Raw genomic sequence first — 17,798 nt, 5'->3', positions numbered from 1 at the left:
CAACCTGTCGCATCAGGTGGCCAAAGTATTAGAGTTTCAGCTTCAGCCTCAGTCCTTCCAAAGAACAACCAGGACTGATCTCCTTCAGGATGGACTGGTTGGATCTCCTTGCAGTCCAAAGGACTCTCAAGAGTCTTCTCCAACACCACAGTTCAGAAGCATCAATTTTTCAGCACTCAGCTTTCTTCACAATCCACCTCTCACATCCATACAAGACCACTGAAAAAACCATAGCCTTGACTAGATGGACCTATGTTGGCAAAGTAATGTCTCTGCTTTTTAATATGCTATCTAGGTTGATTGTAACTTTCCTTCCAAGGAGTAAGCGTCTTTTAATTACATGGCTGCAGTCACCATCTGCAGTGATTTTGGAGCCCAGAAAAATAAAGTCTGACACTGCTTCCACTGTTTCCCCATCTATTTCCCATGAAGTGATGGGACCAGATGCCATGATCTTAGTTTTCTGAATGTTGAGCTTTAAGCCAACTTTTTCACTCTCCTCTTTCACTTTCATCAAGAGGCTTTTTAGTTCCTCTTCACTTTCTGCCATAAGGGTGGTGTCATCTGCATATCTGAGGTTATTGATATTTCTCCCTGCAATCTTGATTCCAGCTTGTGCTTCCTCCAGCCCAGCATTTCTCATGACGTACTCTGCATATAAGTTAAATAAGTAGGGTGACAATATACAGCCTTGACGTATTCCTTTTTCTATTTGGAACCAGTCAGTTGTTCCATGTCCAGTTCTAACTGTTGCTTCCTGACCTGCATACAGGTTTCTCAAGAGGCAGGTCAAGTGGTCTGGTATTCCCATCTCTTTCAGAATTTTCCACAGTTTGTTGTGATCCACACAGTCAAAGGCTTTGGCACAGTCAATAAAGCAGAAATAGACGTTTCTCTGGAACTCTCTTGCTTTTTCAATGATCCAGCGGATGTTGGCAATTTGATCTCTGGTTCCTCTGCCTTTTCGAAAACCAGCTTGAACACCTGGAAGTTCATGATTCACGTATTGCTGAAGCCTGGCTTGGAGAATTTTAAGCATTACTTTACTAGCGTGTGAGATGAGTGCAATTGTGCAGTAGTTTGAACATTCTTTGGCATTGCCTTTCTTAGGGATTGGAATGAAAACTGACCTTTTCCAGTCCTGTGGCCACTGCTGAGTTTTCCATATTTGTTGGCATATTGAGTGCAGCACTTTCACAGCATCATCTTTCAGGATTTGAGATAGCTCAGCTGGAATTCCATCACCTCCACTAGCTTTGTTCATAGTGATGCTTCCTAAGGCCCACTTGATTTCACATTCCAGGATGTCTGGCTCTAGGTGAGTGATCACACCATCATGATTATCCGGGTTGTGAAGATCTTTTTTGTATAGTTCTTCTGTGTATTCTTGCCACCTCTTCTTAATATCTTCTGCTTCTGATAGGTCCATACCATTTCTGTCCTTTATCGAAACCATCTTTTAATGAAATGTTCCCTTGGTATCTCTGATTTTCTTGAAGAGATCTCTAGTCTTTCCCATTCTGTTGTTTTCCTCTATTTCTTTTGCATTGATCGCTGAGGAAGGCTTTCTTATCTCTCCTTGCCATTCTTTGGAACTCTGCATTCAAATGAGACTATCTTTCCTTTTCTCCTTTGCTTTTTGCTTCTCTTCTTTTCACAGCTGTTTGTAAGGCCTCCCCAGACAACCATTTTGCCTTCTTGCATTTCTTTTCCATGGTGATAGTCTTGATCCCTGTCTCCTGTACAATGTCACAAACCTCCGTCCATAGTTCATCAGGCACTCTATCAGATCTAGTCCCTTAAATCTATTTCTCACTTCCACTGTATAGTCATAAGGGATTTGATTTAGGTCATACCTGAATGGTCTATTGGTTTTCTCCACTTTCTTCAATTTAAGTCTGAATTTGGCAATAAGGAGTTCATTATCTGAGCCACAGTCAGCTCCTGGTCTTGTTTTTGCTGACTGTATAGAGCTCCTCCATCTTTGGCTGCAAAGAATATAATCAATCTGATTTCAGTGTTGACCATCTGGTGATGTGCATGTGTAGAGTCTTCTCTTGTGTTGTTGGAAGAGGCTATTTGCTATGATCAGTACGTTCTCTTGGCAGAACTCTATTAGCCTTTGCCCTGCTTCATTCCGTACTCCAAGGCCAAATTTGCCTGTTACTCCAGGTGTTTCTTGACTTCCTACTTCTGCATTCCAGTCCCCTATAATGAAAAGGATATCTTTTTTGGGTGTTAGCTCTAAAAGGTCTTGTAGGTCCATAGAACCGTTCAGCTTCTTCAGCGTTACTGGTTGGGGCATAGGCTTGGATTACTGTGATATTGAATGGTTTGCCTTGAGAACGAACAGAGATCATTCTGTCATTTTGAGATTGCATCCAAGTACTGCATTTCAGACTCTTTTGCTGACCATTTCTTCTAAGGGATTCCTCCCACAGTAGTAGATATAATGGTCACCTGAGTTAAATTCACCCATTCCAGTCCATTTTAGTTCGCTGATTCCTAGAATGTTGACATTCACTCTTGCCATCTCCTGTTTGACCACTTCCAATTTGCCTTGATTCATGGACCTAACATTCCAGGTTCCTATGCAATATTGCTCTTTACAGCATCGGTCCTTGCTTCTATCACCAGTCACATCCACAACTGGGTATTGTTTTTGCTTAGCTCCATCCCTTCATTCTTTCTGGAGTTATTTCTCCACTGATCTCCAGTAGCATAGTGGGCACCTACCGACCTGGGGAGTTCCTCTTTCAGGATCCTATCATTTTGCCTTTTCATTACTGTTCATGGGGTTCTCAAGGCAAGAGTACTGAAGTGGTTTGCCATTCCCTTGTCCAGTGGACCACATTCTGTCAGACCTCTCCACCATGACCCGGCCGTCTTGGGTGACCCCACACGGCATGGCTTAGTTTCACTGAGTTAGACAAGACTGTGGTCTTGTGATCAAGTTAGCTAGTTTTCTGTGATTATGGTTTCAGTGTGCCTGCCCTCTGATGCCCTCTCGCAACACCTACCATCTTACTTGGGTTTCTCTTACCTTGGACGTGGGGTATCTCTTTACGGCTGCTCCAGCAAAGCACACCAAATGAGGACTGGGAAACCAATAATAAATGACTTAATCCAAATCCTTTTCAAGAAGAGATTACATTGAAATCTTATGTGAAACAAATACCTATCAAGCTATCATTGTGAAGGAGGAGTAAATTTAACAGAATCAGGAACCCAGTCATAGACAGATTGTGTTATAACTTAAGAGTCAAAATGCAAATTAAAAATAAAGAGGGTTATTTATTTATAGCTTTAGCACTAGAGTTGAAAATAAACAAAGTTTAAATAAATCTAATGAGTGTTATGCAAGAAAATCAAATGATATGCCACCCTAAGATTGTGAATAAAAAGATAACAGTTCAGAGTATTGAAAACAATCATGCAAAATCTAATGTCATATGAAACTACCCATAAGTAAAATTGGTAGAAAAGAGGATTACTATTTATTAACAACAATATTTTGAAAAGAAATTAAAATTTGCTTTCTTCAACCATTTAAACGCAAAGATCTTAATCTGATGTCAAACTAAAAACACATAACATCAGGGAATCACAGTTTGAATGTTTTACAACAATACAAAGTTATAAAATAATTTAAAATGAAGCTATTTGACTAATACAATTCAAATCTGTCTCTCAGTGCAAGCGACTGTCATCGCAAAATGAAATCCCACAAGCTGTTGTTCTATGACGAAAAAATATGAAAAGACAGTGCTGCGTTCTTACCAACATCAACAGCTGCTGACACAATTCTTTTAAAAATCCTCCTTTTCTTCCAGGGGTGGAGTTTCCCAAAGAATTCCAGGCTAAGATCTAAGGGGACACAGGGCCAAAACCAAGTGATACCACAAAATCCAGACTTCCTTTAAAACAACTTTTACACTCTGTGCTTGGAAGAGAGGACAAAGGACCAAGCTCTCATCATGTGCTCTGTTTACACCACAAAGGCTTCAGGACAAGAAACTCTGGGGCTCATTACTGGCCAACTGGTTGAAGTGCATCACTGCTCAGAGAGAATGCTTCTGTTAAGGACAGGCACTTAAAAGAAGCCCTCTGGAAGCTAGGAGGGCTGCGGCATACATACCAAGTTATTTTGAGCCTCAGAGAAAGAGGCCAGCAAACAAATCCTCAGAAACGATCAGAACATCACAAAGGGCAAATCCTTTCAGACCCAGGGAGATGTCTGTTGTTTCCTTGTGGTGTGGTGATTTGAAAGCCAGACAATACCCCGACTTATTGTAAACTAAAGCATGAAGTGGGATACTGGAGATGTGAGTCAGTGCAGAGCTCTGCAAGGCTGCATTGTTTACCTTACGGGATGGGGGAGGGAGCAGAGAGAAGGGGTACAGGGGACAGAATGTGGCAGAGGAGAGATACACCGTATTAAAAACAAGTCCAGGAGCGGGACCCTGAACTCAATTACCCTTGGAGAATTACCATATGCAGCCTAGTCTCTCGCCTTTTCTCTCCTAGCAGGGAACACACATTTCCTTTAAAAACACAGTGTTCTCCTCTTGTTCCTATATAACAAGCTTACTTTACAACCAAGGCTCCTTCACTTAAACAAATCAAACAAAAACAAGTCACAGGTCTACATAGAGAAATACACCCTACACCAAAAATCTCTCTCTAAAATCATTAAAAACAAAAGTTAACCAGGATAGGCCAGAGCCCAGCTTGTTTTTAAAGAGGCTCCCTCTTTATCCTATGATGAAATGTCAACAACCTGTTTATATAAATACTTGCAGTTTAGGTGATATTATGTTTAATATTTAATACACACCATTACAGATATTTAAGAATTTCTATGTGCTACCACCCAAGTCAGTCCTTCATTAACAACTGGGATGGGTTTAACCCCTTTTAATGGTATGCTGTGTTCTATGAGAGCACATTATTAGTGTGTGTTGATCACTACTTCTCGATGGCAAAATTACAGATGCTTATTTTCATTTTGTGTTCAGATATAATGCCTGCATTTTTGTAGGTACATATTAGTTTTGGAAAAGTTATTTTTTAAATTTTCTGGAGTTGCTGCTGCTCAGTTGCTAAGTTATGTCTGACTTTGTAACCCCATGAACTGCAGCACACCAGGCTTTCCTGTCCTTCACTATCTCCCAGTAGTGGTGGTTTAGTCACTAAGTCCTGTCCAACTCTTGTAACCCCATGGACTGTAGCCTGCCACGCTCCTCTGTCCATGGGATTCTCCAGGCAAGAATATTGGAGTGGGTTGCCATTTCCGTCTCCAGGGGATCTTCCCACTAGGAATCAAACCCAGGTCTCCTACATTGCAGGCAGACTCTTTACTGACTGAGCTATTAGTGAAGTTTTTGCTCAAATTCACATCTATTGAATTGGTGATGCTTTCTAACCATCTCATCCTCTGCCCAGATTTTCTTGATGCTTCAAACAATAGCTCAGATGGTAAAGAATCTGTCTGCAATGCAGTAGACCCCAGTTCAGTTCCTGGGTCAGGAAGAGACGCTGGAGAAGGGATAGGCTACCCACTCCAGTATTCTTGGGCTTCCCTTGTGGCTCAGCTAGTAAAGAATCCGCCTGCAATGCGGGAGACCTGGGTTTGATCCCTTTGGGAAGATCCCCTGGAGAAGGGAAAGGCCACCCACTCCAGTATTCTGGCCTGGAGAATTCCATGGACTGTATATAGTCCATGGGGTCACACAGAGTCAGACACAGCTGAGCAACTTTCACTTTCAAACAAATACAACTAAATGAACATGACTCCAAAATGATTAGCAGAATGTCATGAAAGAACAGAATTTTAGCCACGATGAATGCTGGGCCTTGGCTTGAATTTTTATAACAAGCTCTACGCACTTGCAGAGTGGATGGATATCCACTGATGCCTCTATCTTTAAAATGAAGCCACTATGCAACAGTAAAATAGGATTGCCAAGTGGGAGGGAGGCTTGAGAGGAAGGCGACATGTATCTTCATACATGCAGAGTACAGAGACAGCACTTAACCTACAGATCAGACTGATTCTGTTTAATTTGAAAAGAGAGAGAGAAAAAAAGAAGGTGCCAAAGCTTTTGCCAGGGATTAGCATTCATTTATAAGATTGAGATTTCATTTCCAGAAAGTTAGAAGGCATCTGCTACTGTGGGGCTCAGATATCATCAAGCATAAAACTCCAGATATTTCTACATTCATTAAGAACTCTTGAATTCTTGCCCTGGCCTGTCACTGTACCTGTTGACTAGAGATTCTGACTGCCACAGAAGAAATAATTCACACAATGTAACTTAGAAGCCATAAGGTGATGTTGAAGTCCCACTGGAGGTAAACCTTTCACGCCCCTCTATTTAGGTGTTAGGTCATGACCCAATTATTTACACACTGTGCAATCTAAGGGCCATAAGGATGGGTGATTGGTATTTGGTACTGAAGCATGGTCTCTTGGCTCCTAATTCTAAAAAGAGATTAAGTGAAAGGTTAATTGGGTACTAAACAGGTCCTTATGACAAACAGGATTGCAGTCTTTAGTGAACAGGCATCCTTTATAAACAGCCTAAATTGCTAATATGAAGGTCCTTTGTGATTTACATCAGGGAAAAGAGCTTAAGTAACCATGTAATTAGGAATACTTTACCAACCAGTTTCTTAGAAGCTCACTTTAAAATCTTCCAACTTAACTCAGCAGATTCGCTAACCATAATTTTATAATTTGAACACCTGACTTTCCAAAATGACTATGACAGTATATAACAAACAGCAATGCCCTAGACCAACAAAGACAGCCCAACTCACGTGACCCCACAGATGCAGAACAGTACTAAGGCCTGCAAAACATAACTACACAATGAGCCATGGCTTTCTACTTCCTGTTAAAAGATACATTCCTCTGAAAGGCTCAATCACAGATATTTCAACATGAAAACAAAGATTCACCCACGTATTAAAAAGACAACTCACATTACAAGTTGAAAATCTGGTCTTTTGGCTCCTGACTGGCTAAATGTGCTTGTTTTTTCTCTTTAGGGCAGAAACAATCAGGTAATAAGTGCTGGACAAGATCCTTAATGCACCATCAGAGAAAACCCATAGAGAGAGAAAAAACTAATTAAAAGGCTTACTTTCTATCTAAGAAAAGCCCTCATTTTATCTTTATTCCTAAATGACTTACATTTAAATGTCCTCCACTTTAGAATTAATTTGACTGTTTTAATGTTTTGCACTAAAATAAACTGAAACAAAGTCAACTTATTCAGTGAAGACAAAAAAACAACTTTCACCCACTTCACTGCCAGGTAACTGACACAGGTCTAAGTCAGTCTGCTGATTTATCCTTTTAAGAAAGAGAAGGAAAGGATATCAAATTCCATTCTAAATACGTAAGATATTGATGAGGAGTTCAAGTTAAAAGATGCAAAACAGACATAACATACTCTAAATACAAAGATAATATAAACTAAACAATGTCAACGATGCTGTGGGAGTTAAGCTGAGACCATTGGCAGCCAGACAGCCACTGGATCTCCCTTCCTGAAAGACAGGGAAGGAGAACAAACTGGAGCTGGGAAGATAGGCAACTGCTGCTAGCTTCTTCCCAAAGGAAAGGCTACAAAGCCTGGAGGAATGTTCTAAAACAGACCCGCAAAATAAGAACTGCCTACAACTGTCAAATATTCTACTGCTCTTCACTCTAAGGATGAGATGTGCTTTCACAAATGTGTATACATACCCTTGAGAATACCTTCAAACTCAAAGAAGTCTCCCTTTCTAGTTCCCTCAATCACAATAAAGAGTAGAAAACATTTAGTAGCATTCTGGATAATTTGTGCCAATTTAGATGATTCACGTATGGCTTCCCCAGACTAAATGGTCTATGGCCAGAGCTTTTAAGTCAACAAGGGTGCGGAAAGCAAGACCTAATTACAGATCTGAGTCACTGTCTAGAAGTTCCCTCAGCCCAGTGGAGCATCCCCCACAAAGGCACCATTTCATTTTGAGGCATAAAAACAAGCCAAGTCTACAGACTCCTTCACATAAGAAATAAATATGAAGACATCCTTCTACGAGAAACAAAAACATCAGTTCACTGAACTGATGTCAACCACAGGTTTTTTTTCCTTTTTTCCTTAAGAAACAACTGTAAAAGTTTTTTAAACAAGAAAATGGATATAAAATATATTACAGGACTGTAGCTTAAATATCTTGCATTTCCTGTCTATATTTGGCCTGCTATACAAATGGCATTCCATTTGAAGGCTGGTCATCTCTCAATGGAAGAGATTTACTAGCTCTTTTCCTAGGGGCCTCACTGATTGTTTCCATTTGAAGGCTATAATCTTCTAGCATTGGCAACATTTTAATTCAGGATTAGGCCCACAAATAAGGAAGACAGTTACATTTAAATAAAATTAAAATAAGGATCCATTTTTTAACAACCAAAAAATACATGCACAAAGCACAAAAGCATAAAATTGGATTTCTACAAAAGAGATTATTGTTTCCCTTTCTGTAGTGAGAATACAATCTGTATGAATTAAGGGGGAAAAACCTTTTCAGTTTACTTTTTTGTTCAGGGAAAGAAAATGGAAATCCTCTTCTGATTGTCATAAATCTTTCTCTGACATTTTATCAGTAACTACGCTACCAAGTAGAAAGGATTAATGATCTCTGAGGGGCAATGGTTATTCAGTCCTGTGGAAGCAATATCCCCAACAAGAACCAAGGGTGAAGAACGGGTTTTTTGAATGCAGAAGTTAAACGACCTGAGAAATGTTTCAGACAAGGATGCTATGAAATCATCTCCGAGACTCATGCATGCGGGTGCGTTATTAAGTCGCTTCAGTCATGTCCAACTCTTTGTGACCCCATGGACTGTAGCCCACCAGGCTCCTCTGTCCATGGGATTCTCCAGGCAAGAACACTGGAGTGGGTTGCCATGTGCTCCTCCAGGGGATCTTCCTGACACAGTATGAACCCACCAGGCCTCTTGCGTCTCCTGCACTGGCAGGCAGATTCTTTACAACTTGAACTGCCTGGGAAGCCCACCAAGACTCATGCTGGGGCACAATGGGAAATAATGTGATGCCATGATTCAAAGCACCTTGCTTCATAACCCGTTCATAGGAGTGGACACCTCCTCCTAACTGCTGCCGCCACTACAAGGTGGAAACTGACGAGCTGACAAACTTAGAAAGCAGAGAAGTCAATTTTGTCAGGAAGATGGCTAATTGTCAGAGCGCAGAAGAATGCAAAAATTTACCCAAGTTTGCCAAAAGCATGCATTCTGACCACAGGATGAATGGAGGAATTTAAATGAAAAGTAACCTATACAACGACTCAGTGGGGCCTGCACTTGCCAAACCTTTAAAGGAGTGCAGGCACGGGTGTAGATAGTGAACTCAACAGAAGAACAAGCACGAGACTCGAGAAGATAAGCATGTTGATTAAAGTCATCAGCCATTTAAAATCAAACACATTTTGGGGCATGCTCCAGGAGGTCCAGTGGTTAGGGCTCTGTGCTTCCACTGCAGGGGCATGGGTTCAAACCCTGGTCAGGAAATTAAGACCCCACATACCACATGATGGAGCCAAAATAAATAATTAAATAAAAATCTAATGCATTTCATTATGGATCACCAAGATGCCTTGTAACAGATCTTTGCACAAGTGTCTAAGAATGCATTTATAGCTTCTTTCTGTGATCCTGAATTTCTTCTCAACTTATTTGTGATTTTCAACAATACACACACAGTATCTACATATACCTGAAGTGAAAAAGCATACAAAAATCATCCTATCTATATGTGGTAAAAGCACAAACAAATGCAAGGGAAGAATAAAGATGTAAACCCAGAAAGTAGTTCTTCGAAGGTGGAGAAAGGGCACTGCTATGAGAGAGGATGATCATACGGTTTTAGCTGATCCATGGAATTGGTAAACATTCTATTTGCCTAGAGTGTTGTGGGAGGATATATATAAATATCTGTTATATCATCCTTTAAAGAGTTCTTATATTTGAGATTCACAGTAATTTTTGAAGAACAAAAGCAAGCAATTAGAAATCTGAATATAGACTACTCTAAGAAAACACCAGGGACAGCGCCACGCTGGCAAACACACACCTATACAAAGCAATGGTTTTCTGGCCAGTAGTCCATGACCCTTTACAGTGTTCACAGCCCAAATGGTTTGATTAAAAGGGAAAACCTCCAGGGAAAGAAAAGAGAAAATCTGAAAGCAGTGCATTTCACTCTCATGTCTTTGGATACGAATGTGAACTGCTCAGAGGGAAGAGGGTGCCGGTCAACACCAACACACCCTGCCAGTCGAGTTTGACGGCATTATTTTGCCTCCCTTTGCAATTACTCCCACATGTCCCAAGGAGAAACTAATGGACTACTAAAAATAAAATGGAGACAAAGTGAATCACTTAGGATATTTTGGCTCCCAACTCAAACTGGCTTAAACAAAAAGGAAATGTTGCTGGCTCAAATGCTTGGACTCCTGGAGGAGAAACAGGCTTCAGGGCTGCCTTCTCTGTGTTCCACCCTGTGTGACTTCTCGCTCAGCCTGGAGCCACACCAGACCTCACACCAGCACATAACAACATCCAGAAGAAGACAGAAAGAGGCAGGCGCTTCCGGTAGCTGTGTTTGAAGTATGAGAAGACTTCTGCCAGAAGCGCTTGGCAAACTTACTCTAGAGTCTCCTTGGCTAGAGCCAGATTACAGGACCATTGCTGAAGCCAGCCCTCTGCCCAGTTAGTGCCCAGCACTTCTTCCCAAGGAGTGAATCACGCACGGGCATAGCAGCGATGGGCTTGCTCATAATCAGGGCCCACCCTGGAGCTGGTCAGTTCCTCAACCCCAAATATGGGTAGATGGGATGCATAATATGGACTCAATTCTAATATCTGATGGCTAGTATTAGCCGATCATTCTGTGTTCAGCAGAAGATTAACATATCATAATCACGATGTATTTGTACATATATAAAAACTAGAGACATAAAAATCAGATGACCAAATGAAAAGGTAAAGTTCTTAAAAACTTCTTTCAATACAATACTCCCACTGCTCCAATGAGAAACTTAAAAGACAGTCAAAACTTTATAAAGCATGTAGGTCATAGGAAGCATGGTACAATACTTACTATATTCTTGTGCCATAGCTACAGAAATTTGGACAATAGCATCCACATTAACAATATATAACCTAAACAAAAGGGAAAAGAAAAAAATAGTTGAGTACACAAGAAATTTCATTAAAAATAGTTGCATAACTTTGACAAAAGTCTTATATTTTTTTTTCTGGAAAGAAGTAAACCAGCCTTTTAAAAAGTAAATAGCTGAACTTAGAAAAAAATCTGTGGTATTAGAATTCCTCTAAGTATCTTCAAGTTAAAACTATCTGCATCTTTTGTAGATCTGAACACCAACAAACAAATCCATTTTAAACAAATTAACGCTGCCCTGGACTGCTACTTGTAACACTGAAACAAAAGCAACTATTAAACGAACCTCAAAAATCATGCTGTCTAAGGCCTACAACACACATCCAATCTACCCAGTCCAATGTAACTTAAAGCTAGATAAACCAGCTTCAATTTCTACCGTCAGGGATCTAAGAAAGTGGTTTGGGGGAGGGGGGTGTTGGTAAATGCACGTATCCATTCAGATATCTGACACTGCTGAAGAAACACAGCCACAGAACTGGGGACTTTAAGACCCTGGAATGTCTTTCAAAAGTGAAAGGTAAGAAATTTGTCCCTATCCAGACCTCAGGGCAAGTAACAATATAGCAAGTCACATTCAATTCAGAAGGGCTTTAAAAACATAAAACTCTAAGGATGCTGTGGTTTTTTCCTGGGGATGTGCCTTGACAAAGCTGTGGCTATCTATCCTCTCATCTATCTACAACACCATGCCTAATTTCACTTGTCTCAGTTTATATAAGATTCTGCCATGTTGCTAGCATTAGTTATGGTTTGTAGAAGAACCCCCTCATGGATCACAGAACTGATGTTTCTGAATTGTGATGTTGGAGAAGACTCTTGAGAGTCATTTGATGTTAATGTTTTTATGTGAATGGGGATCCCACAGAAAATGAAAACCTAAAGAGGCAGTATATACCATTTTAACAAAGGGTAATAAACAGTGAAGAAGTGACTATACAAAGGAAAAAGGGGGGTTAGACGCCTAAGAATGGTAAATTGTGGGAAGGTGACTAGGAAATGTATGGTGGATAAATCTTGTTTAGTAAGATTTGTTGCATAGGCTCAGGTGTCTGGAGTTAGAAGAATCATTCTCTTCTCCTTGGTATGAGAGATGGGTGCACCTTCACAAATGGAAATTCATGCCCTGCATTCACAAATGAGGAGGACAAAAAGCTCTTCTTCTCTTGGGCTCGGATCTAGGTTGCGTTAACATGGCGAAACGCACCAAGAAGGTCGGAATCGTGGGCAAATACGTGACCCGTTATGGTGCCTCCCTCAGGAAAATGGTGAAGAAAATTGAAATCAGCCAGCACGCCAAGTATACCTGCTCTTTCTGTGGCAAAACCAAGATGAAGAGAAGAGCTGTGGGCATTTGGCACTGTGGTTCCTGCATGAAAACAGTAGCTGGTGGTGCCTGGACCTACAACACCACTTCTGCTGTCACAGTAAAGTCTGCCATCAGAAGACTGAAGGAATTGAAGGACCAGTAGAAGCACCACCATTTGATAATGTTGCTAGCCTATAATAAATGGGTTAATTTATGTAACAAAATTACTTTGGCTTGTTAATTTTATTGGTTAGACATTCTTATTTGCATTGCATTATTTTTGCTTTCTAAAATAAGGACTTAATTAAAATCCTTTAAATTTTTCTTGGGGGAAAAAAAAAAAAAGCTCTTCTTGTATCTGCTGTATCTTGACTTCCTTCAGTCTCAAAATAAAGACAGAGGCATATTTTGGGGTGACATATTCCAATCCCCTTCAGGTTCATTAAAATACAACAAATGCATTATTATAAGAATCAGAAAGGAAGATATTTGCTGAATATATGTATTAAATACATATAAGACTCATTTAGAATATATAAAAACTCCAACAAAATAAGAAAATGATGTGTGCTAATAAGTAGCTTCGGTCGTGTCCCAGCTCTTTGCGACCCTATGGACCATAGATGGCCTGCCAGGCTTCTTTGCCATAGGATTCTCCAGGCAAGAACACTAGAGTGGAGTGTCATGGGATCTTCCTGACCTGGGGATTGAACCCACATGTCTTATGTCTTCTGCACTGGCAAGCAGATTCTTTACCACTAGTGCCACCTGGAAGCCCAGGAAAAAGATAGATTACCTAAAAAGAATATTAAAAATCTCCAATAAGCATATGAAGAGGTGTTCGACATCATTCATTACCACAGAAATACAAACTAAAACTACAATGAGATAAAATTACATATTGATCCAAATGGCTAATATGCAAATAACAGACAACACCAAGTCTTAGGCTGTAGAGCAGTTCAACTCTCATAAGCTACTTGTGTGAACTGGAAAACTGTTTAGCAATATCTAATAAAGCAGAATATAAACTGTGGCCCAGCAATTTCACTTCCAGGGAAATATTTACTAAGAATGCACATATACAGGTCCTAAAGACACAGATTTTCAACGAAGCCTTACTTATAATGCCAAAACTCAGTAGCAACTTGTGTAACATTCATATAATGTATACTATACACAGCAAGGATCAGTCAATTTTTCCCTGCAAAAGATCAGACAGTAAATATTTTAGGGTTTGCAGGCCATATGGTCTCTGTTTCCTGTTACAACTACTCAATTCTGCCTTTGGAGTAGAAAAGTAGCCATAGATAGTATGTAAATGAAATGGTGTGGCTGTGTTCAATAAAACTATTTACAAAAACAGACAGTTTGCATGCTATACAGTAATGAACATAAATGAACTATAACTAATGCAATAACACAGATGAATCTCACAAACATACTATTAAGACAAAGAAGCCAGATATATGAGGGAGTATACTACACAACTCTATTTTTAAAAGTTCAAAAGTAGGTAAAACTATATAAATCAGAATAGTAGTTACCTTTTGGAGGGCACAGTAAGCCTGGCGGGGGAGGAGTAAGGGGGAATTATGGCAGTCCAGTAATACTGGACTCTCTGGGTTGAATGGTGCTTTTCCAGTTATACTCAATTAGGAAAACTCATCAAAGTGCTCATTTATAATGCATTCGTCTTTTATATGTATTATACCTGAATTAAAAGTGAAATATTTTAATTTTCTTTTATAAAGCATATATGTCAGTAAAGTGAATGCTTTCTCACAGCTCACTTGCCCAGGACATCAAACACTCTGGGTGCAGTAGTTAACCTTGCACTCTCACTAAGTACAGCCCTGAAGCAATACCCTTTTGTTTAGTGTGATGTCTGGCTCAGTGTAAAGAATCTGCCTGCCAATGCAGGAGATGCAAGAGACTTGGGTTTGATCCCTGAGTCAGGAAGATTCGATCCCCTGGAGTACAAAATGGCAACCCACCCCAGTACTCTTGCCTGGAAAATTCCATGGACAGAGGAGCCTGGTAGACTACAGTCCATGGGGTCGCAAAGAGTTGGACACAACTGAGCACGCACCTTTATCTTTTTTCTTTTTTTCTGAACTATATTACAACTAAACCTCTGTTTTGAGTCCCAGGCAGAGCTCTGGAGAATGAACTATGATTAAATACAACACACAAGAGTGGCAGGAAGAGAATGCAAAACGGAGGGAGAGAGGAAAGTAACAGATGGTGGATCAAGACACTGATGGAAATAAGCCCCTACATTTTAACATAATCTGTTGAATAATCTATACAGAATAGAAAGTAAAGGCAGCAGCTTAGAAACACAATTTGGAAGGTTACTGAACTGGTACTTTGGACAAAAATAATGACATTTTAAAAGCTGACCAGGGCTCTTAAAAGACTGTTAAAAGGATTTTGTATCCAGCATAACAATTTACTCCAATCTAATAGGCTAAAGGGGCAGAAAGTTTCAGATTTTTCAAGTGAAGAGGCAGATAATACAGTCTTGCACTTTTTAGGTCTGCATATTTTTAAACAATTTCTGTACCTTGATTTCATACTACCCCTCTACACTGTGTTGGAAAATGTAATTAGATATTGTTGACTTCCCAGCAATCACAGGAAGCCGTTAAATTACTAAGGTTTTGCCCAAATATATGAGCAGAGGCAGAGAATACAAAAATGCCACAGATAACAATATCATGGGCACCACATTCTATTAATACAGGATTATATCATGAGTGAAATAAAGAGTAAAGAAAAAATGAAAAGAACTGAAATCCATTCACTATACTATGTTCACTGTATAATTGATATGTGAAAGAAAATGAGTAAAGTCAAAGTCACTCAGTCGTGTCTGACTCTTTGCAACCCCATGAACTATACAGTTCATGGAATTGTCTAGGCCAGAATACTGGAGTGGGTAGCCTTTCCCTTCTCCAGGCATTGCAGGCAGATTCTTTACTAGCTGAGTCCAAGAGCCCAAGAATATTGGGGTGGGTAGCTCACCCCTTCTCCAGTGGATCATCCCAACCCAGGAACTGAACCAGGGTCTTCTGCATCGCAGTTTGATTCTTTACCAACTGAGCTAGCTATTAGGGAAGCCCTATGATTCTTTACCATTCTTTGCATTGCAGGCAGATTCTTTACCAACTGAGCTATCAGGGAAGAAAACAAACTAGATGCTAAAAATCCAAAGACAAAGTTCCTGTCTTTAAGGAGCTCAGTTACAAAAAAGATGAAAGGCCTATACATCAATAATTTAAATCAAATGTCACAAAAGTTTCACAATATTTACAAGTGCCATGACTTAACAGAAGAGAATTATTAAATGTAGGAGAGGTGAAATGAAAATAGAAGAGGAGGCTGAGGAAAATAAGTCTTATATAGTCGGGTAAAACTGAAATAAATGAGTTTTGAACAATTAAAAATGGGCAAGACAAGAAGAGGAATAGAGCATCCTTCCAGGCAGGGAGCTAGAATATGCAGAGGCATGAATGAGCCAGTAATTCTTGAGAAACATTAGGAAATCTGAGGCTGCCAGAACGTGATGTAGAAGGACAAGCTAAGACTGAGATGATGGAGGAACTTTTCAATTACACTATGAACGTAGTGTAACTAATTTTACCTTACAGGCATTATGGAACCATCAAGGTGGGAACTGGGGGAATGAGAATTGAATAGAAAGAATGGGGGGGGGGGGGATAACAGGTACCTGGATATGCCTTTTTGCATAGTTTTGATGTTTGTAACAATAGTAATGTTAAACAAAACAAAAAGGCAAATAATCAAAATCAAATAGTATGTGAAGGTAACTCAAAATGAAACACAATCAGTAATAAGTGAACTGCATTACAAAGGCATAAGTAACCACACTGAGGGAGTACAGAAGAATTAACCTAGCCACTTTGGAAACTGGTATCCTGACTAGATACTCTGAGACTAGAGATAAAAGAAACAAAGAAAGGGGAAAGGTCAGAATGAACTGTATGGTATCAGACTGGAATCAGAGATATCATGGTTTTAAATATACATTTCAACAGATAATAAATATTGATAGAGTGTGAATACAGTAAGAACTTCAGCAAAGAGAAAATACAAAAAAGAACCAATAAGAAATGAAGAATATAATAACTGAAATGAAAACTATACTAGATGAAATCAACAGATTAGATGATGTAGAAAAACAAATCAATGATCTAGAAAACACAGTAGCAGAAATCATCAAAATGGAAGAGCAAAAATAGAAAAGAATTTTTTAAAATGAGGACAGTTTAATGACTCTCTGGAACATCAAACACAGTTAACACTCATATTATCAGTTCAGTTCAGCTCAGTCACTCAGTCGTGTCTGACTCTTTGTGACCCCATGAATCACAGCACGCCAGGCCTCTCTGTCCATCACCAACTCCCGGGGTTTACTCAAACTCATGTCCATCGAGTCGGTGATGCCATCCAGCCATCTCATCCTCTGTCGTCCCCTTCTCCTCCTACCCCCAATCCCTCCCAGTATCAGGGTCTTTTCCAATGAGTCAACTCTTTGCATGAGGTGGCCAAATTATTGGAGTTTCAGCTTTAGCATCAGTCCTTCCAATGAACACCCAGGACTGATCTCCCATAGGATGGACTGGTTGGATCTCCTTGCAATCCAAGGGACTCTCAAGAGCCTTCTCCAACACCACAGTTCAAAAGCATCAATTCTTCGGCGCTTAGCTTCCTCACAGTCCAACTCTCACATCCATACATGACCACTGGAAAAATCATAGCCTTGACTAGACGGACCTTTGTTGGCATAGTAATGTCTCTGCTAACACTCATATTATACAGGTTCCAGAAGCCAAAGAGAGAACGTACTTCTGCACTTACCTGAAAACTTTCCTAACCTGACAAAAGGAAACAGACATCCAAATTCAAAAAGCAAAAGAGAGTACCAAAAAAGATGAACCTAAAGAGATCAAATACCAAGACACATTATAATTAAAACGTCAAAAGTTACAGATAAAAAGAGAATCTTAAAAGAAGCAAGAGAAAATAACTAGTTATGTACAAGGGAATCCCCATAAGACTATCAGCTGATTTTTTAGCAGACACTTTACAGGCCACAAGAAAGTGGTACAATATGTTCAAAGTGCTGCAAGGAAAAAACTTAGAGACTCTACCTGGCAAGGTTATCATTCAGATTAAAAGCTTCTCAGATAAGGAAAAAAAGG

General features: G+C 39.8%; 2 protein-coding genes across 8 annotated transcripts in view; one reads left to right on the top strand and one right to left on the bottom strand.

Annotated features, from left to right (window-relative positions):
- SIPA1L1 (signal induced proliferation associated 1 like 1) overlaps positions 1-17,798 on the bottom strand; it is a 369,406-nt gene that overhangs the window by 185,846 nt on the left and 165,762 nt on the right. For 5 of the 7 annotated variants that reach the window (XM_043472442.1, XM_043472434.1, XM_043472441.1 and 2 more), the window contains one exon: positions 11,178-11,239. The exons of the other annotated variants lie outside the window; for them this stretch is intronic. The gene's annotated coding sequence lies outside the window, so the exon portion shown is untranslated. The remainder of the gene's footprint in view (positions 1-11,177; positions 11,240-17,798) is intronic. 7 annotated transcript variants of the gene reach the window in all.
- On the top strand, positions 12,419-12,791 carry LOC122443818 (60S ribosomal protein L37a-like). The gene has a single exon (XM_043472443.1). It carries the CDS (start codon positions 12,452-12,454, stop codon positions 12,728-12,730), a length of 279 nt encoding a protein of 92 aa, XP_043328378.1. The 5' UTR covers positions 12,419-12,451; the 3' UTR covers positions 12,731-12,791.

The sequence above is a fragment of the Cervus canadensis genome, chromosome 6 (genome assembly GCF_019320065.1).
Source record: "Cervus canadensis isolate Bull #8, Minnesota chromosome 6, ASM1932006v1, whole genome shotgun sequence".
Taxonomy (NCBI): Eukaryota; Metazoa; Chordata; class Mammalia; order Artiodactyla; family Cervidae; genus Cervus; species Cervus canadensis.
The sequence above is the reverse complement of the archived record's forward strand: the minus strand, read 5'-3'. Positions and strand labels throughout refer to the sequence as shown.

Excerpts from the sequence above, each read along its gene's own strand:
- LOC122443818 (XM_043472443.1), top strand. The coding sequence starts at position 12,452 with ATGGCGAAACGCACCAAGAAGGTCGGAATCGTGGGCAAATACGTGACC.